Source organism: Pipistrellus kuhlii, unplaced genomic scaffold (genome assembly GCF_014108245.1).
Source record: "Pipistrellus kuhlii isolate mPipKuh1 unplaced genomic scaffold, mPipKuh1.p scaffold_m20_p_16, whole genome shotgun sequence".
NCBI classification, from domain to species: Eukaryota; Metazoa; Chordata; class Mammalia; order Chiroptera; family Vespertilionidae; genus Pipistrellus; species Pipistrellus kuhlii.
This window is the reverse complement of record NW_023425471.1, coordinates 3,834,084-3,855,053: the sequence shown is the minus strand read 5'-3', so window position 1 is coordinate 3,855,053 and position 20,970 is coordinate 3,834,084. Positions and strand designations below refer to the sequence as shown.

At 44.0% G+C, this 20,970-nt stretch overlaps 1 protein-coding gene and 1 long non-coding RNA gene across 11 annotated transcripts in view; both read right to left on the bottom strand.

Moving 5' to 3' along the window:
* TXLNG (taxilin gamma) overlaps positions 1-9,731 on the bottom strand; it is a 49,388-nt gene extending 39,657 nt beyond the window's left edge. For 7 of the 10 annotated variants that reach the window (XM_036439567.2, XM_036439568.2, XM_036439573.2 and 4 more), the window contains exon 1: positions 9,579-9,731. In XM_036439567.2, the coding sequence (XP_036295460.1) occupies positions 9,579-9,680 (102 nt within the window). In that variant the 5' untranslated portion in view covers positions 9,681-9,731. Of the gene's footprint in view, positions 1-8,186; positions 8,486-9,578 lie in introns of all 10 variants that reach the window. The other 3 variants (XM_036439570.1, XM_036439569.2, XM_036439571.2) reach the window with 3 other exon arrangements.
* A 7,197-nt stretch (positions 9,732-16,928) lies between these two features.
* LOC123652429 lies at positions 16,929-18,948 on the bottom strand. Its single transcript, XR_006741777.1, has 2 exons — positions 17,908-18,948; positions 16,929-17,719 (listed from the first exon to the last, which is right to left on the bottom strand). It is a non-coding gene; the product is annotated as an uncharacterized LOC123652429 (long non-coding RNA).
* Positions 18,949-20,970: the final 2,022 nt, after the last annotated feature.

Here is a 20,970-nt window from a genome sequence, read left to right as displayed (position 1 = left end):
CATATTGCCATAAATTGAATGCAGAAGTAGATCTGATAATTCAGCTGTCTCCTATTAAATCATTCATTAAAGAAATCTGTAAAAACTTAAAACAATGCCACTCTTCTCACCAACTTTCATTTCAGAGAATCAGTTACCTTCCATCTTAAAAAGCCATCTCTTATGCTAATATGTGGAAGGCAGCTCTGATCTAGCCCTAAAGGATACTGATCCTCCTGGGGTTCACAGCCTTGCATAATCCCCTCCCTTGCCTGTGGGCTGGACCTAGTAACTGGCTTTATTTTATTTTCTAATATACTTTATTGATTTTTTTACGGAAAGGAAGGGAGAGAGATAGAGATTTAAAAACATCGATGAGAGTGAAACGTCGATCAGCTGCCTCCTGCACACTCCTTACTGGGGATGTGCCCGCAACCAAGGTACATGCCCCTGACCAGAATCGAACCTGGGACCTTTCAGTCCACAGGCTGACGCTCTATCCACTGAGCCAAATCATCCAGGGCATAACTGGCTTTTAAAGAAGAATTTGCCCTAACCTGTTTGGCTCGGTGGATAGTGTCAGCCTGCTGACAGAGGGTCCCAGATTTGACTCCAGCCAAGGGCACATACCTAAGTTGCAGGCTCGATCTCATCACTTGATGTTTCTATCTCTCTCTCCCTTCCCCTCTCTGAAATCAATAGAAATATATATTTTTTTAAAATATATTTTATTGATTTTTTACAAAAAAATCCACTGAGCCAAATCAGTTTCGGCAGAAATATATATTTTTTTAAATTTTTTGAGTGCCATTTCCTCCTTGCTCAACTATACCTAACAATTTGGCATCTTTCCCCCTTTTAGTTAACTGATTAGTGTACCAACCAGTATAACTCACCTTGGGTAGTGAGGGAGAATTGGTATACATCAATAATTTGTTTTCATTTAGCAAAAATTAGTACTCCTTTTACCTGCCATCAATTTTTGCTCCCACTCCTCAGAAACACATTTTTATTTGCTCTCCTCAAAATGTGTTAAACCTGGCTGGGGTGGCTGTTGGCTGGGCATCGTCCAGTGCAGAGAGGTTGCGGAGTCCATACCCAGGACACATAGCCAGGTTGCGGCCTTCATCCCCAGTAGGGGGAGTGCAGGAGGCAGCTGATGAATGGTTCTCATTACTGTTTCTCTCTCCCTCTCCTTTCCACTCACTCTAAAAAAAATAAAAAATCATAATCATATATAGGAATCTGTTTTTATTTTGTTTTTATATATTTCTTTATTAACTTCAGAGAGAAAGGGAAAAGCAGAGATAGAAACATCAATGAGACAGAATCATGCATACCCCTTACTGGGGATCAAGCCCTCAACTTGGTATGTGCCCTGGCCGGAATCGAACCTGGGACCCTCAATCCACAGGCCAACGTTCTAACCACTGAGCCAAGCCGGCCAGGGCAGGAATCTGTTTTTTAAAAAAGAAATGTGTTACGAGAGCACAGGCCACATGCAATATCGGTAAAAGCTGCCACTGAATATATCACTCACTACCTCCTGTGTGGCCACAGAGAGATCAACCTCTCAATTTCCTTATCTCTAAACTAGGGGTATACAGTATCTACTTTCTAGAGTTGTAAGATTAGGTATAATTAATATAAATTGCTAGAGTGCAGCAGAACTATTACAGTAACATCTGAATAAGATGGTACTATGCAAAATGCCTACCTTCTCGCTTTTATTATGGCGAATATGTCAATCCAAAAAATTCTTCAAAAAAGTGCTTCTAAGATAGACACATCTTCTTGCCAAACCATTCTACTTTGACCTTTCTGAGAGTAGGAAAAGAAGAAAAAAAAATAGCCCTAGCTGGTTTGGCTCAGCAGATAGAGCTTGAGCCTGCGGGCTGAAGGGTCCCAAGTTCGATTCCGGTCAAGGGCACATGCCTGGGTTGGAGGCTCGTTCCCCAGTTAGGAAGTAGCCCATCAATGATTCTCTTCATTAGTGTTTCTATCTCTCTGTTCCTCTCCCTTCCTCTATGAAATTAATAAAAATATATTTAAGAAAAGAAAAAGAAAAAAGGTGGTGTTTTAAAAATATTACTCATGGCCGAAACCGGTTTGGCTCAATGGATAGAGCATCGGCTTGGGGACTGAAGGGTCCTGGGTTCGATTCCGGTCAAAGGCATGTACCTTGGTTGCGGGCACATCCCCAGTAGGGAGTGTGCAAGAGGCAGCTGATCGATGACTCTCTCTCATCGATGTTTCTAACTCTCTATCTCCGTTCCTCTCTGTACAAAATCAATAAAATATATTAAAAATATATATATATTACTCATGGCCCTAGCTGGTTTGGTTCAGTGGACAGATCATCAGCCTTTGGACTGAAGTGTACCGGTCAATTCCAGTCAAGGGCACATGCCTGGGTTGTGAACTCCATCCCTAGTAGGGGGCGTGCAGAAGTCAACAGATCAATGCTTCTCTCATCATTGATGTTTCTCTCTCTCCCTCTCCCTTCCTCTCGGAAATCAATAAAAAAAAATATATGTGTGTATATATACACTAAGTGGCCAGATTATTATGATCTCTGAACACATAATAATTTGGCTGCTCAGTGTGTGTGTGTGTGTGTGTGTGTGTGTGTATGTAATATATTAGGCCCCGTACATGAATTCATATATGGGTGGGGTCCGGCCAGCGGGAGGGGACATGGGTGGTTGGCTGGCCTGCCGCAGGTCGAACTCCTGGTCAAGGGGACAATTTGCATATTAGCCTTTTATTATATAGGAGGATATACACTGAGTGGCCAGATTATAATGCGTTCAGAGATCATCATCATCTGGCCACTTAAGTGTATATATACTAGGCACGATGTACAAAATTCCTGCACTGGGGGGGGGGGGGGGAGGTCCCCTCAATCCAGTCTGTGCCCTCTCCCAGTCCAGGACCATTGGGCAATGTCCAACTGATGGTTTAGGCCCACTCCACATGGCAGTCAGACATTCTTATCGCTGCCACGAAGGTGGGAAAGGCTCCCACCAACCCAGCTGAGCTCACCAGCTGCAGGCGGCACTCCCCCTGTGGGAGTGATCACCAGGGGGCAGCTCCTGCACTGATCATCTGCTCCCCAGTGGTCAGTGAGCGTCATAGTGACTGGTCATTCCACCGTTCAGTCAATTTACATATTAGCTTTTTATTATATATGATTATTATATATGATGATGATTACTCATGGCAGACTACACAGTGGAAAGTGGGAGATAATGGGGTCATTCTGGGGACTTTACAAATGTAACATAGAATGCAAATCAACACCCCAAGCAATAAATGCTAATGATAACACAGGAGGAGGACACTCATCATTTTATATATCTTTTTCACTCAAGTAATAAATGTAAGCAGTTATAGTACCAAGAGAATTTCAACTAAGAAATAAACTCAATCATAAAAATATACTCTCAATAGAGTGAAGGCCTGGGGCAGTGTAGGGCGTGCAGGAGACTAAAAGAGGTCAATGGGGGAGGGGGGGAACGTACGTAATACTTTCAACAATAGAGATTTAAACAAAAAATTCTCTCTCTCTCAGGGTTCAAACCCTTAAAGGATCACCTGACCTATTTTTATGTTTCTCTGAAAATGCTTGGGGGAAAAAGTAAACATCGCTAATTCTCAATGCTGATGAATACTATATTAAATTCATATACTACTTTACACATTTTAAGTACTGTCATATGCTACGAAGTTACTAATAATCAGATTAGAAACAAATAAGAAGAAATTAGGGGAGGGGGGGAGGTGGAGCAGGAAGAGACAAAAGGATTTCTTTGGAATATGAGGTTAAAACTTACTAGGAAAGCCCTGGCCAGTTTGGCTCAGTGGATAGTCGGCCTGCAGACTGAAGGGTCCCGGGTTTGATTCCGGTCAAGGGTACATGCCTGGGTCGCAGGTTCAGACCCCACTAGGGGACATGTAGGAGGCAGCTGATCCATGATTCTCTCTCATCAATGATGTTTCCCTCTCTCTCCCTCTCTGAAATCAATAAAAAGATTTTGAAAAAACAAAAGAAAGAAAACTTACTAGGAAAGCAGCAACTGTCCATGCAGTACAATGCATCAGTCACACTATCAATGACATCACACATACCACCTCTAGGCCAGTATCACCAACTCTGAGCTATGTTATTTAAGCAAAATTTTTGTGGGTCCCCCACCTCCGAGCTTATCTCAATACCTGGGGGAAAACACCTACTCTGCAGAAGTGAGGAGATATTAGAATACACACACTTTTTTAAAAAATATATATATTTTATTGATTTTACACAGAGAGGAATTGAGAGGGACAGAGAGTTAGAAACATCGATGAGAAACATCGACCAGCTGCCTCTTGCACACCCCCCACTGGGGATGTGCCCGCAACCAAAGTACATGCCCTTGACCAGAATCAAACCCGGGACCTTTCAGTCCGCAGGCCGACGCTCTATCCACTGAGCCACACCGGTCCCAGCTACACACACTTTCACACTTTTAAAATGCTTAGCAAGGTGCAGGAAAACAGTGAGGTCTCGAATTTCTTCCCTTTGAAACACAAATCTCTGAAAGTGTAAAATCTGAACAGCATATCTATTGAAAAGAAATGTATTATAATAGATCCTTCCTTGAACAATCACACGCACCCTGTGTTATGGCATCTGGGTTTGATTTATGCATCCCTAAATGAGATTTCCCCAGACAAAATCAATATAAATGACACCCAGAATAACATATAAAACACCTTCAAGTCACATGATAAGTAAATGTGGCATATTCTTGTCTAAAACCATGGTAATACAGGAGTGCGCTGTAGCTGGTCTGTTCTCATTACTGCGTTACCTATTAGATTCACGGGAAAATGAGATTTACCACAGCTGGATGACAGAATTAGACCGCAATGTTGTAAATAAAAGAACACTTTGAATCTTATTATTTCCTCTCCTGCCAAAAGAGTGGAAATTCATCAAGGCCACAATTGGGAAGAAAAACATGATAATAAAATGGTTGCTTCCCACCCCACCCATACTCTTGCCCCACCCCGAACTGATTTCTCCTCGAATCTATCAGACTGGGAAGGAAGAATACAAAGGTTGGAAGATGAGAAATGAATAGCAGCAAGAGAAATGAATCTTTCATATGTTCTCCCTTTCAAACCAAGTAAAACTCTACCTGTCTGGCTCTGTGCTGAATGCACCACATCAACTCTTATTCTACCAACGATCCTATGTGGTAGGTATTGGCGTCACCACCGCCCCCACCCCCACCCCCTTCACAGATGATGCAACTAAGGCTTGGAAAGATTGAGAAACTTGTCCAAGGTTACACAGCTAGTAAGTGGCAGAGAGCCAAGAGTCCTGATTCCAAAATCCATACTATTTACCCACCACTACACTACTTATTACTGTAGTATAGATGAAAGGGTATTTATTGGGTTCCAGACTCAGCTTCACCCCTCAGGCAAATCACTTAACCTTGCTGAGCAGTTTGTCATCTGCAAATGAGAACAAAGACAGATGCCCAGCTTTCTCTAAGGCATCAAAGCGATGCTGAAAGAGTTAATGAGTGTGCAAATATGCCGTAAAAACTATAGGGCACTATGTAAAAGATTTTGTTAATTTGAGCCTCGGTTCCATATTATCTTTATCCTTCCAAGTGGTTTACTGACTGAAAAGTAAGTTTAACAATAGTTAAATCATTTTTAACATACCAAGCAAAAATCTAGTAAAAAAAAAAAAATCAACCTTAGATATTCTGGAAAGGCCAAACTATAGAGACAGTAGAAATATTAGTGGTTGCCAGTTACGGGAGAAGGGAGGGGACACACAGAGGACAATGAAACTACTCTGTATGATACTGTAATGGTGGAATAATGTGTCAAAACTCAGAATGTACACCACCAGCTAGTGCTCAATTTTTCTGTAAACCTAAAACTGCTAAAAAAAAAAAAATTGAGTCTAGCCAAAACCGGTTTGGTTCAGTGGACAGAGCTTTAGCCTTCGGACTAGGGGGTCACAGGTTTTATTCCGGTCAAGGGCACATGCCCAAGTTGTGGGCACGATCTCCAGTGGGTGGTGTGCTGGAAGCAGCTGATGATTCCCTCTCATCATTAATGTTTCTATCTCTCTCCTTCTCCCCCTTCCTCTCTGAAATTAATAAAAACATACCAAAAAATTCTACCTAAGGATTTAGGAAGTAATATGAATGAGCCTGGTGTTCTAAAACATGCCTGTAATACTTGACAATGTACATCCCATCTTTTCAGACCAATGTTGTCCAAAAGAACTGGAAATGTACTATTAATATTAACTTTAGAAGAAAATAGTTACTGCAAGAGACCATTCATCAAATGGATGTAGTTTTGAAACGCCACAATTATCCTTGCACAGTGGTCGGCAAACTCGTCAACAGAGCGGCAAACCTCGGCTCGAGAGCCGCAGTTTGCCGACCACTGTCCTAGCAGATCAAGAGTTACTACATAGATGGTTACAACACCAGGAACCAATAAAGCCCATCTCCAATTCTTTCTCACTTTAAGTCCCATAATGTAACCAAAGCAGGTCACCTTTCTTTTTTGGTTAATAAAATATATTTTTTTATTCAGAAAAAAAAATTTTTCCCCCCAACCATACACAGGAGGGGTATGAGTAGGGGGAGATAGCTTCCATCCAGCCCTGGCCCCTAGCCTATGTGGTTTTGGCAGCAATAAGAGAAGGGATATAGGATAATGGCCAAAAAAATTAAAATGGTATATATGGGTCACTTTTCTTTTAATTCCTTCAATATTTTCAAAATAACCCAATTAGTTAAATGTCACTTCTGTTTCTTGAAAAACAGGGCAGAGGTCAAGTTAGAATTACAAATATTTTTTAAGTCAGTAACCTGAGAAAATAAAGGGTCATAAGGAATTAACTTAAGAGTGACTTTTGGCCGAAACCGGTTTGGCTCAGTGGATAGAGCGTCGGCCTGCGGATCAGAAAGTCCCAGGTTCAATTCCGGTCAAGGGCATGTACCTTGGTTGTGGGCACATCCCCAATAGGAGGTGTGCAGGAGGCAGCTGGTCGATGTTTCTCTCTCATCGCCGTTTCTAACTTTCTATCCCTCTCTCTTCCTCTCTGTAAAAAATTAATAAAATATATTTTTTTAAAAAAGAGTGACTTTTGAAGACATGATAGTTACTAATTTTTTTAATTAAAATTCAAAAACTGTAAAATAAAATAAAATTCAAAAACTAATATTTAACCATGTATTTCAATTTCATTTCATAGTCAAATAAGAAATAAAAAGGAAAAAAGATGCCCAGAAAAGCATGAGTAGCCCTAGCTGCTTTGGCTCAGTGGATTACCTGCGGACTGAAGGGTCCCAGGTTCAATTCCGATCAAGGGCACAGGCCTGGGTTGCAGGCTCGATCCCCAGTTAGGAGGCTTACAGGAGGCAGCTGATCAGTGATTTTCTCTCTTCCTCTCTGAAATCAAAAAAGTATATGTTTAAAAAAGAAAAAAAGAAAAAAAGCATGATCAAAGAAGAAAGGTACATGAAATAAACGAAAATGAGGCAGTGCAGACACAAATGACTACTCATATCCAGCTGTGAACCTGAGGGCTGTCCCAGGTTTAACCTGGTGGCTTAAAATGCTAGCTGATTAAGCCTCAGTTCCTAAGCCAGACTTTCTGTCCTTACCCCAGTGGCACAAAAGGGAACTTATGTCCTCAATTGCAGTGGCTTTTTATCAGTGTCCTCCCCTGGGACACCTATGAAATCAAACACTGAGATTGGCTCTCCACCCTCAGGGAGAAAGTGAAGTGTCCAAAGTGACAGCGTTCAATCCCTGGAGTACACTCGGTTCGCAGCTTCTTGTTCAGTCCTGCAAGTACTGGATCTTTCTTTGAGAGTACAAAGAGAGGGAGACAAAGAGAGGTAATTGAGAAGTAGTAAAACCCCCATCCAGAGATGTGAAAACACCCGACTTGAGAAAAAGGTCTCCGAAAGCTCCTTCTTGCCACACCACACCTTCTTTCTCCCTCAAGTTCATGAATCACACTTGAAAAACATTGTTTCACAATTTCACACAGGAGGGGTTTTGAAGAACACTCAAATGTATCATTAAGCACGGCTAACTCTCCAACCACACGGCTTTGAACTGTGCAGGTCCACTTATACGAGGATTTTTTTCTTTTCTTTTTCAATAAATACCTGCACTGCTTTCCATGCCGGGTTGGGAGTCCATGGATGCAGAGGGCCGACTGTATGCATGGATCTTCGCCATTTTATCTAGGGGACGTGAGCATCCGCAGGGTTTGGGGATCTGCGGAGTCCTGGAATCAAGCCCCCTCGATACCGAGGGACAGCTGTGCGGTTAAGTGTTGGGGTCACACGTTACGCGGGGGAAGGTGCCCCTAGCCCCACCCCCACAATGCTTAAGGTTCGACTGTGGCATTAGATAGTCCTGAGTGACCAAGCCGGACTTCCAATGTTTTTCGAGATGTTTCTAACTGCAAGAAAAGACAGAGGGGGTTTCCACCTTGCCAGCCCCTCTCCCTGCAGTTCTCCCTTCCTGCGCCCTGAACGCTGTTTGCCACCCGTTGTGCAATCGTTTTTGGAACTCCACCCACTGACTCGAGAACAAGTGGAATTCTCCCACTCCGAAGGTCTCCGTTCTCCCGTAGCCAGGGAGACATTGAAAACTCCTTGACGTGAGTTAAGGCAGGCGAGAAGAACGGGCCGGCCTGTTCCCCAGATCCAGAGACCCACGGACGGGTGCCAGAAGGCACTCAAGTTCACGTTCCCCAAAAAGGAAATACACTTTAGAAATAAAGGAAAGAAGGCGAAAGAAAAAAATATAGCAAAGGGGGGGGGGGGGAGATCAGGAAGACCAGTTATCACGCAACGCTGCTCCCAAGTCTGCGGGACCCGGGTGCCCCCGGCATCGCCTCCCGATCGCCGGGCCCACGTGTGCCCATGCCCGCGGGGCCCAGGGGCGACCCCGGAGCCCGAGTCCCAAGACCACTGCCGCCGCCCGCGGAGGGTTGGGGGGCGCAGGGGGGCGGGGAACGGGGGCGCCCGTGGACCCGGCTCCCGCGCGGTTATCCTGCTGCGCAACAGCCTCGTCCGCGCCTCCCGGACGCGCCCCGCACTTGCCCCGCCAGAGGGGGGCGAGCTGTGGCCCCGGGCAGCGCCCCCCCCGAGGGCGGCACCCCGCGCGGGGAGCGAGGGGGACCCGCGGAGGGCCCGCGGGGGAGCGCACCTGGCGCCGCGGCCCCGAGGCGCCGGCCGCACGTGGCTGTCACACCTGGCGCCCCCGCCTCCGGCCCGGCCCCTTCCACCGGCTGCACCCCGGCCCTCCCCCGTCACCTCCGCCGTGCGCCCCCAATCTCAACCTCCGCCCCCTCCCGTCCCACCCGTCTCGGTAACATCCTCTTCCCCCACCCCGACACCTGCTCCCACAGTCGTCACCCCCGGGAGGAGAGAGCCGGATGTCCGTCCCGGGGCTAACCGTAACCGGGGGAGCGTGAAGAGGTGGACCCCGAAAAAGCGAGCCCGAGCACTGCCCCCGGCTCAGAACAACGCGGCTGACCCCGGACTGACCTTCTGCCTCGGGCTGCGTCGCCGTCCGCCCCGACCGGCCTCAGTCGCCTCCTCAGCGCCGCCGCCTCTTCCCCGCGCTGCCTCTTCTACCCGCGTCGCCATGAGGTGACGGCAGCAGCGAAACTAGCGGCTCGACAAGGGACACGGAACCTCGTAGGGCCTCGCGCTCCGCCCCTGGACCTCCAGGCCAATCGCCGTGCGCCGTGTGCCCCACGTGACCGGAGGGGGTTGGCCCCCGAGGGGACGGAGCGGAATGGGGGTGGGGAGCGTGGAGGCAGGGGCTGGGCTTCTGCAGGGCCGAAGGGCGAACGCAGGCCTAGTGAGTCTGCGCGGATGGAGAATAGGACTCTGATGCGGACTACAAGACCCAGCAGGCTACGCGGCTACTGCTCGCAAGCTCCGATCGGGATTGGGTCGTCATGCAGCGTCCCAAAACGAGGAAGTAGCCACCGTGCTGCGCGTGCAGCCTGCTGGGAATTGTAGTTTTCTGGGGGGCGATGTACCGGTACCGGAAAGTTCTCTTTATTATCCTGCAGGAAAAGTTTAGAAATATCCTTGGGTTTGGGAGGGAGCGGGAGCGGGGACACAATGTTGTGTTTTTGTTTTTGTTGCTCTTCTTCGGAAGTAAGCCTGACTGATGTTAGGTTAAGGGGAAATACTTCGTGACTTTCAAGGCAGGAGAGACATAATGGCTTTCAGAATTTGAGGTTGTGGCTAGGACACCTGCCCGAGCCTGGCTGCTCCACCAGAGCTCTCAGAACCGAGTACCTGTCCTGAGCTGCTGCCGGGTGGGGACTGCGTCCTAGTCACCTTGGCTAACCAGCCCTGGCTTTCAGTTTTGTTCTCTGCACTTAGTTGGCATTGAGTACATGTTGAATGTATTCTTCTTCTGTTACTGGATTTTTAAAATAAACTCGGATTGCTGAATCTATTTATACATATATTTATATATATGATTTATATATATGATTGGGGCGGAGTGGAGTTTCTTCAGGAATACTACGTATTTCCATCTGATGGAACCAGATCTCCAATAACGGAGCTTCTGAAAGTCACAGACCGTCATAAAATCCTGGCAGTCTCAAAGAATTCATTAAAATTTGTGTAAATACCATGCCATTTGTTATTAGAGTAGAATGCAAAACAGTGGTAGCAGACGCCAAAAATTTAATGACATGCATTAGAATTAATTTCAATATTGGGGAAACTCCAGCTATTAATTTTAATTATTTCTGTTAATCTGAGGGAGTAGCATTATTTTATTTAAAGGGCAGAATACCTCAATCCAGTTTGGATGTCAAGCCTAAAGCAATAGCCGAAACCGGTTTGGCGCAGTGGATAGAGCGTCAGCCTGCGGACTGAAAGGTCCCAGGTTTGATTCCAGTCAAGGGCATGTACCTTGGTTGTAGGCACATCCCCAGTAGGTGGTGTGCAGGAGGCAGCTGATAAATGTTTATCTCTAGTCGATGTTTCTATCTATCCCTCTCTCTTCCTCTCTGTAAAAAATCAATAGAATTTTTTTTTAAAGAAGAAGAAGACTAAAGCAATAGATAATGAACCCATACCCAGGCTCTATATAAAGCTGATGGCCTCAGATACCATGCTTCATCTTAAAGGCAAAGTCCCAGCAAGATGCAGAATCTAGTATCAGCAATGCAGCTTCTAGCTTCTAACGTGTCCAGGGAATTGAGTGTCAAAATGCACTGTAGTTAAATTGTGCTACAATAGAACACTATACAGTTCCTAAAAATGATAAATACATTTTAAATTGACCTAGAAAATATGTATAGCATAATGAGCTTTTAAAAATCCCATTTATATGGAGTTGCCTGTGTGGGTATAAAGAGATGTTTTAGAAGTATATTGACCAAAATGTTAACAGTGTTTCCCCCTGGGTGGTGAAATTTGGGAGTATTTTTACTTCATGATTTTCTCTATTGTTTGAGTATAACTATGTATGGAACAACAAAAAAATAGTTATCTTTATTAAGAAAACAAAAGAACTCTGCAAGTGACCTCAAGTCTTATGATAAATGAAAAATATTTAATTATATTTATACACATTTCTATTTCAAAAGGGGTTTGAGTGGCTTTTAAATATATACACAACATGCCATTACTTATGTGTGTGGTGTGTACATATATAGATATATAAGAGCATGTCATTCATTCAGTGGGGGCTGGGGGGGGAGAGAGAGAGAAAAGAAAGTGGAAGTGAAAGTAGGATAGGGAAAATAAGATGAAGTCATGGGTGAATCGAATGTATAAAGCACATGCCTTGAGGTCTTGTACACAGCTGGAGGTAAACCCAATTTTTATTTTGAGCTTCTCGACAGCTGAGAAAAGAGGAAAACACTATTTTCCAGATGATTCACAACATCACAAAATAAAAACAAACTGGCCAAAACCGGTTTGGCTCAGTGGATAGAGCACATGTGTCAAACACAAGGCCCGCGGGCCAAATCCGTCCAGCCAGGCCTTGCAATGTGGCCCGCACCACGCTGTCATCACTGCACTCTGCTGCGTTTCCATCACAGTGACAGTTTATGACTGTTCAGTAAACCATTCGGCCCGCGATTTAGGCTGGATTTTAGATTTTGGCCCCTTCTCTGATTGAGTTTGACACCCCTAGGATAGAGCGTCCCGCCTGCGGACTCAAGGGTCCCAGATTCGATTCCGGTCAAGGGCATGTACCTTGGTTGTGGGCACATCCCCAGTAGGGGGTGCGCAAGAGGCAGCTGGTCGATGTTTCTCTCTTATCAATGTTTCTAGCTCTCTATCCCTCTCTCTTCCTCTCTGTAAAAAATCAATAAAAATATTTAAAAAATAAAATAAAATAAAAAACTGGTCTGGTTGCACAAGAGAAACATAGCTGTTACTGCTCCTGCGAGAAATACGAATTTTAGAGATTTGTTTCTTATAAAATCTTCAACACAGAGGATGGTGCTTTTAAACTCTGCCTGCAAGTTCTTCAATGCACCTCCCTCCAAAAGCTGGAGCCTGACTCCTCCCGTCTTGAATGTGGGTGGGCCGGGCTTAGCGATTGGCTGCTGAGGAACACATAGCACAAGCGCTGAGTAGCTTCCAACACTGTTAAGAGAAAGAATAGATTCTGCCTGGCCCTCTGGGTCTCGGGTTACTCTCTTCTTCCTTGGGTCAGACTAACCTGATTTTTGATAAACCCATTCTTTGTTTAGATTTTAAGGACCTCAAAGAGGTTACTGTCAAGGCTTTGCCCATTATCTCCTCCGCCCTTCCCTCCCCCCCCTCCCCCCTCCAACCCACACCTAAAGCACTTTGCTTATCTCTGCTGGAATTCATTGTCAGGGTAATATTTGAGGTTTTCAAGGGCTTTCAAGTCTTTTAAGAAGACACATTCTCTTTGCATTAATTATTCTCACTTTTGCTCCAGGAATTACTGGCTCCGTTAACAGCTGTGCCTGAAAGAAAGTGAAGGTCTGGAGAAAGCAGCTCCACTTGCGGTAAGAAATATTCTCCCCAGGCTCCTGGAGGGCTAGGAATAGAACCTGAATACGGGCCCGTGTATGCAGATGTTTATTAAGCAGCCATGAGCCTGAGGCACAAAACAGTTCTGAGCAGTAAACTCAGTGATGTCCCCAATTTGATCATTTTGGCAGGTGGACTGGCCACTATTACAGAAGCAAGATTCTGTTGGCCTTGTAGCTCTTATCAGGAAACTTGGAACCTCAGAGTTCATAGCTGGAAACGGGACCATTTAGAAGTTTAGCCTATAATGTTATTCCTCAAGGAAGTCTTCAGACCCGCTAGGGTCTTCTGTTTTGTTCTGGTTTGGTTTGGTTTTTAGGTTCTTATACCCTGTCAGGACAAGAGTGAGGAGAGTCTCACAGATTTTAAATATCACCGACTTCACCAATATGAGCCCATTTCTAACAAGCTCCTCATTTCACCACTGAAAACTCATTTCTAAACTTCATTTTGCTGCTTTACTAAGTGTCTGGTGTTGATTGAGCTATGGCTAACAGAAGCATCTATAATAGTTGGAATATGGACTCTGATTATAGCTGATCACCCCTGGCCTGTGAAGTCCTGAGCAGGGTCATTGCCAGCCCTTAACACACACACACACACACACACACACACACACACACACGCTACTACACTAACTGCTGACCAGACCTTGTCATACTCTATAATATGATCACAGGTATTCATTGATAAATCAAAGAAGTAATGTACTATATATATATTTTTAATTGGTTTTTAAAATATATATATTTTATTGATTTTTTACAGAGAGGAGGAGAGAAGGATAGAGAGCTAGAAACGCCGACGAGAGAGAAACATCGACCAGCTGCCTCTTGCACACCCCCTACCGGGGATGTGCCCTCAACCAAGGTACATGCCCTTGACCGGAATCAAACCTGGAACCTTTCAGTCCGCAGGCCTACGCTCTATCCACTGAGCCAACCCGGTGGTTAGGGCCCACATCACTTTCTTAACAAAATCCTTTCGCCCAAAGAAATCACATCAGAGCCTCAGTGAACAAGAAGAATGAGTCTGGATCCCGGGAGACCTGGCCTTTCCCAGCCTAGTGGGCTTCAGCTGCAGCATCAATCCCCACAGCAATGACTCAGCTCTCATTTGCATAGCCAGAGTGGCACTGCACACAATACATTTTTAACTGAAAAGCCGGAGGTTTCTTTTAGGCCTATTATTTCAAAGAATGAGACTTTCCTTTACCCAGTTGATGAAAAGAACTGCCTCAAGCTCCTAAGCTAGCCTCGCCTCATCTTCTCCAGTGGTGCACCAGGAGTGGCGTTTCCTTAGCAATTGTCTCTCCAGCATCCGTATTGTCTTCATTCCTTCTTAAAACAGTCTTTTGCTTTTTATTAGATACTCCTGTGAAGAGCACACTGGTGTTTTGACTAGATATTTTCAGTTCTGTTGCTGCAAGGTTAGTATTTGCATGTAATAACATGCTACTTCTTTTTCTGGCATCTATTGTTCTGTTCCCCTGAAGGAAAGCCAAGTTCTCTGATTCTAGCTCTGTATTATATGACTTAAGTGGTAGCTATGTCTTTTCATTTCTTTTCATAGTTTCATTTTACTTCTTTTTTTAAAAAAATATATATATATTTTATTGTTTTCTTAAAGAGAGGAAGGGAGAGGGAGAGTTAGAAACATCGATGAGAGAGAGACATCGATCAGCTGCCTCCTGCACACCTCCTCCTGGGGATGTGCCCACACCAATGTACATGCCCTTGACAGGAATCGAACCCAGGACCCCTCAGTCCGCAGACCAACACTCTATCCACTAAGCCAAACCAGCCTCGGCTCATTTTTCTTTTTGAAGCTTATATAGGTAAGTCATCCTGTTCTTTTGGGTCTTGCCTTTCTTGCTCGACGTATTTGTGAGATTGAGTGTTACCTATTTTCATGCCTTAATTTCACAAGCATGCACTGTTAAGTCAATTAACAAAGAACACTTTACACTATTGTATTTATGTGCCACACTCATTTGATAGGGGCATACAATCTCGCTCAGTTCTCAGATCACATTTATGCCCTGCAATCTCCATTAAAGAGTTAAAATTGTCACGTGATATAGCCATTTTGTTCTATCTGGATTAGTGTCTATTGATAAGTGCAGCGATAGCAGAGAATACTGGGCACTTAATGGCTATTATGATTATAATGTGGATACTTTAGCAGTAACCAAAATTCTCCATTATGAATTGAACTACCATCTCTACTTATTAGTTCACAGGTTTAATTTTGCAGCTTTATTGAGAACAGGCTTAATTCTTACAGGACCTGGTTAACCTTGTTGAGTGTTAGCTCTAGCCAGCAGAAAGTGCTCATCATTGTTATTAGGAAAGAACAAGGTAGATCAATAAATCAGGTGGTCAAAAGTAGGTTTACAGTTGTGAGTACATGAAACAGCTTATTCTTGTATTATCCTATATAATAAAACACTAATATGCAAATCGACCGAATGGCAGTATGACCGGTCGTTATGATGCACGCTGACCACCAGGGGGCAGAGGCTCAACACAGGAGCTACCCCTTGGTGGTCAGTGCACTCCCACAGGGGGAGTGCTGCTCAGCCAGAAGCCAGGCTCATGGCTGGTGAGTGCAGTGGCAGTGGCGGGAGCCTCTCCTGCCTCTGCTGCAGGCGGGCAGTAAGGAGTGAGGGGTCCTGAACTGCAAGAGCCTCAGACTGCGAGAGGGATGTCCGCCTAGGGGTCCCAGACTGTGAGGGCGCAGGCTGGGCTGAAGGACCGACCCCCCTGCCCCAGTGCACGAATGTCAAGCACCAGGCCTCTAGTCTATATATATATATAAAAGCCTAAGCAACAATTACAACCAGATAGTACTTATGGCGCACATTGACCACCAGGAGCTGCCCCTGATGGTCAGTGCGCTTCCACAGCAACCTCCCATGGTCCCGCCCTCTGGCCAGCTGGACCCAATTGGGACTAGGTAAGACGATTGCCAGCCAGGCCGAGGGGCTCCACCTGTACACAAATTCATGCACTGGGCCTCTAGTTATTCATATTATTGTATTATTCCCTAAACTGGCAGTCGGACATCCCTCAAGGGGTCCCAGATTGGAGAGGGTGCAGACTGGGCTGAGGGACATCCCCCTCCCCCGCTGCATGAATTTAGTGCACCAGGCCTCTTGTTTGTATTATAACTGCAAACCTATTTTTGCCCACCCCTGTATATCAACACTACTGGAGGAGGGAACAATCCCATGATAAATCTGAGTCAGAACAGTCCTACTAATTGTGGATTAGAATGATCTTTATTATGGACAACCTACTGCATTTGAGTAGAAGTCTACAATGAAAGTAAAATGTGTTAAGATTTAACATTATTTCAAGGCAGTTTTAATTCTAACAATAGGAGCCTACATACCAGAAACTGAAATATTTGCAGGCCCTCTTTACCAGAATAGAATTTTTAGTTATTCAGGAAAAATCATTATAACATATCTTACCACTAAAAGTAAGGTTTATTTCTTCAGAATAAATATAACATAGTTTTCCATATTGGAAATAAATCAGGATACACTAAATAAGTGCTGTAAAAAAAACAAGTTTAACAACTGAAATCATAAATGCCTTTATCTAAACAAATCCCATAGTGTGAAGACCAGATAATTTGATGATTTGTAAGAAATATATAACTGCATGTGATCAAAGCTTGATTAATATAAAGGTTATCCAAAAAATATATACACACTTTGAATAATTATTCATTCCAATGAGTTAAATCTGAAAAGAAACACCAATTGAGCTATCAGCTGTTAAAAGTGTGTGTGTTATACTCTGGTTTCTCTTCAGATCGCATAAATCTTTCGCCTTTTAAAAGTGTGTGTGTATGTGTGTGTGTGTATGGACACCCTGTATATTTGTCATAATTTTTGGGTATTGTAACATGCATTCTTAAATTTTTTCTTATCGATGTATAGAACCACTTATTAAAATGGCCTGTTTTCTTCTAAATAAAACTGATTATATAAACTTTTGATTATATAAAAATTTCTACCACTTATAATTTTAAAAGCCGAAAACAAAACTTGCTAAAATTAAACTCAACTATTTTATAGTTGAAAAATGTTTACTTAAAAAAGGAGAGAAAAAAATCTAGTACCAGAAAGAGCAACCCTATCAAATTATTTACATTATAGAAAGCACATTCAGAATCCTAGCTTTTACAGCAAGGCAGTCAAGGAAGCAAATATAATATTGCAAGGAGAATGTAATCATTCGTTTTCTATTGGTAAACCTTGAACATGTTCTAAAATCCTCTTTGTAACACTATTCTGATCGTGGAAAACCATCTTGGGTATAGCGCATCTGAAAGCACTGTGAGCACAAGTATAACTACTGCTTTATTTCCTAAAAGCTTCTCTAGCCTAACATTTCACAAATTACAAATTGAGATTTCCCCCTTTTGAGTATATACGGAAATTGTGAGATTGTACCCGAGTCTGCCATAGCTGGGCACAACCTCCTGCTAAGACTGGCCAACTCAGCTGAGGATTTGACACGCTTGCCACTAACTGCCAGAACCGCAACAAAATGGATGTTATTTCTTGTATCATATTGCTCCATGCACCTAACACAGGCTTTAAAGCAGGTGTCTTCAAACTACGGCCCGCGGGCCACATGCGGCCCGCAGAGGAGTCTGATCCGGCCTGCCAGGGTTTTTGGGCAGTGAGCGCAGCCGAGGTGTTACAGTAGGAATTAGTAGTTCATATAGTCCGGCCCTCCAGCTCTCTGAGGGACCGTGATCTGGCCCCCACTTTAAAAAGTTTGAGGACCCCTGCTTTAAAGACTCAGTTTGAAGTTCTACTACCTTTCAACCATCTCTGATTTGATTTCATGTGTATAAACATGCCACACAGGCCATGTATCCTTTAGAGCCCTCAGAGTGGGCAGCCCTGGGATGCCACCCAGCAGCTCAGAGAAACGTCTCAAACACGTACATTGTTTCTGAGAGCCTCGTTTCTGTGCTTCGTAGTGTCACCGTTTTCCTTAGAAATGTGCAGATGAGAAGCCTCTGATGTCACAGGATTCTCTGTGTTCCTCTTCCTTCGGCAGTGTGGAAAGGGAGGTGGGCAGTGAGTACCGACTGGTCAGCAGAGGAGGCACTTGTAACTAGAAAGATACTGTCAGCCAAGCATGACAGAGGCTGGGCAAAAGTAAGAAGCACCAGAATCCTCAGCTGCATCAGCGCATGAGTCCAGCGCTGTTCACCCCTACAGACCACGGTAACCTCCAGCAGGTGTGGGGCCTAAGACCCTGCATTTCTAACCAGCTCTCAGGACAGGCAGCTCATGCTGAGCCAGTACTGAGTAGTACAATCCCCTTAGTGTGATGAAGTATGTGCACATTTGAACATTCTGTGAAGTTTCTGTGTTTATTACGCTCAGTGTACTTTGTTGGCTAAGCCCTAGGCATGTAATACTCAGAAAATTTTCCACTGAACATGGTTACAAATTATTTTGTCCTTTAAAAGAGTAACACCTCAGTTACCTGTATAATTTACAAAAGAACATTTTACTCTTTGAGGAATCCATAAAAATATAGCTTATTTTTATGCTGTGTATAAAGTCTTAATTTATCCTTTTATTTTTCACAGGGCAATGTACAATCAGGTTGTTTTTAAATGAAATGAGTATCACATAAAATTGACAGTAACAACAGTAACATTCTATTATCATTTTAGGTTTTTAAGTTTCTCTGAAACCTTTTTCGCTATTTATTCAACATTCATCAATAAGAATTTCAGAGCATATACTAAGAGCCAAGCACTACCATATCCTGATCTGCTGACATCTAGGATTTTAAGCAATTTAAAAACATTTAGCAAGTGTCTTTCCCTCCAGTAAACTCTGTTTAAACAAATAAACCGTTTCCTTTAATAGGATTATTTCAGAAATTGCCAATTATCATCTGTGAACCCAAACTCATAATCACCGACTGTGGCACCAGTGGAAATCTCTTGATAATGAGTCTGTGAGTTTATTTTTCAATCCTCACCTGAGGAGACATTTTTCCATTGATTTTTAGAGTAGAAAGGAGGGAGAGACAGAGAGAAGCATCGATGTGTCTTGGTTGCCTCCCAGGTAGGGGATCCAGCCTGCAACTGAGGTACATGCCCTTGACTGGAATCGAACCCAGGACCCCTCGGTCTGAGGGTGAGAGGGCAGGGCAGAGTTATCCCTATCCCTCACCCAACCAATCAGGGTTAGCCGAGGCAGTGACATCACCACCGACCTGAGTAAAACCCCTGGACTGGGCGAAATTCGCGCTCTTCCGCCATGCTGCCGGCGTGGGTGGGACAGAGCCCATGCTAGCATGGAAAAGGCTCTTGTTTATTGCATCGGACTCGGCTCCCTGGTGGTCCTTGGGGATCACGAAGTCTGGGCGTAACAAGGGCCAACACTCTATCCACTGAGCCAAACCGGCTAGAGTGAGTATGTGAGTTTATTGCTACAACTGAAGTCATCCTAGCTGAGGACAGTCTGGCTCGTTCACACATGTGTATCCCAAACTACAAACATAAGGGTAATGAGCACTTGGACCCACACTCAGTGCTCTCATTGACTATACATTTGTCAGAAGACAACAGACTAATTTTTATGGGGCCAAGAATAAAAATATGCATCTTTTTCTTATAAAGAATTGTCTTGCCGAGACTGGTTTGGCTCAATGGATAGAGCGTCGGCTTGGGGACTGAAGGGTCCCGGGTTCGATTCCGGTCAAGGGCATGTACCTTGGTTGCAGGCATATCCCCAGTAGGGTGTGTGCAAGAGGCAGCTGATCGATGACTCTCTCATCGATGTTTCTAACTCTCTATCTCTCTCCCTTCCTCTCTGTACAAAATCAATAAAATATTAAAAAAAAAAAAAAAAGAATTGTCTTAATTCTATTCCCCTTTATGAAATAAAGGCTCCTTGAAAAATATGAAGGGTTCGGGAAGCAAATGCCTTGGGGGTTCAGCCGCCATGTTCTTTTAAAGTGACCATCTTCTAGTTTAGCAGAATGCAAGTAGGACTGATCAATGAAGTATTTTATAAGGACTGACAGTTTAATTAAAACAAACAAAGCTATTTCTATGTGGGGACAATTTAAATAAGAACGAGAGACTTTAAGGAGATAAGGCTTTTTTTTTTTTTTTTTAGATTTTTTTTCATTTACTTTTTTTTTTTTTTAAATATATATTTTATTGATTTTTTTACAGAAAGGAAGGGAGAAAGAGAGAGAAAAAAACATCGATTAGCTGCCTCCTGCACACCCCCCATGGGGGATGTGCCCACAACCAAGGTACATGCCCTTAACCGGAATCGAACCTGGGACCTTTCAGTCCACAGGCTGATGCTCTACCACTGAGCCAAACCGGTTTCGGCAGGAGATCAGGCTTTTGATGGTCATTAATACAAAAAGGATGAGAGGCCCTGCTTTTTATAAAAGCCATGATGTAAAATTTAGGAAAGCAGTATTATTACATGTGGTATAGTTACAAAAAAATGAGAAGGAAAAGGCCCCAGAGAAAAAAATATTTTGCACAGTGCTTCTTGTCAAATTGTGTGATTTAAAAAAAAAAATTTTTATTGACTTTTAGAGACAGAGGAAGGAAACGGAAGAGGAAGAGAGAGAGGAGGTAGGGGATGGGGGGGGGGGAGAGAGAGAGAGAGAGAGAGAGAGAGAGAGAGAGAGAGAGAGAGAGAGAGAGAGAGAGAAACACAAATGTGAAAGAGAAACATTGATCAGCTGCTTCTTGCACGCCCCCTATTGGGGATGGAGCCTGAGAAATCCAGGCATGTGCCCTGACCAGGAATCTAAGTGACAACCTTTCGGTTTAACTGGACGATGGGCAACCAGCTGAACCACAC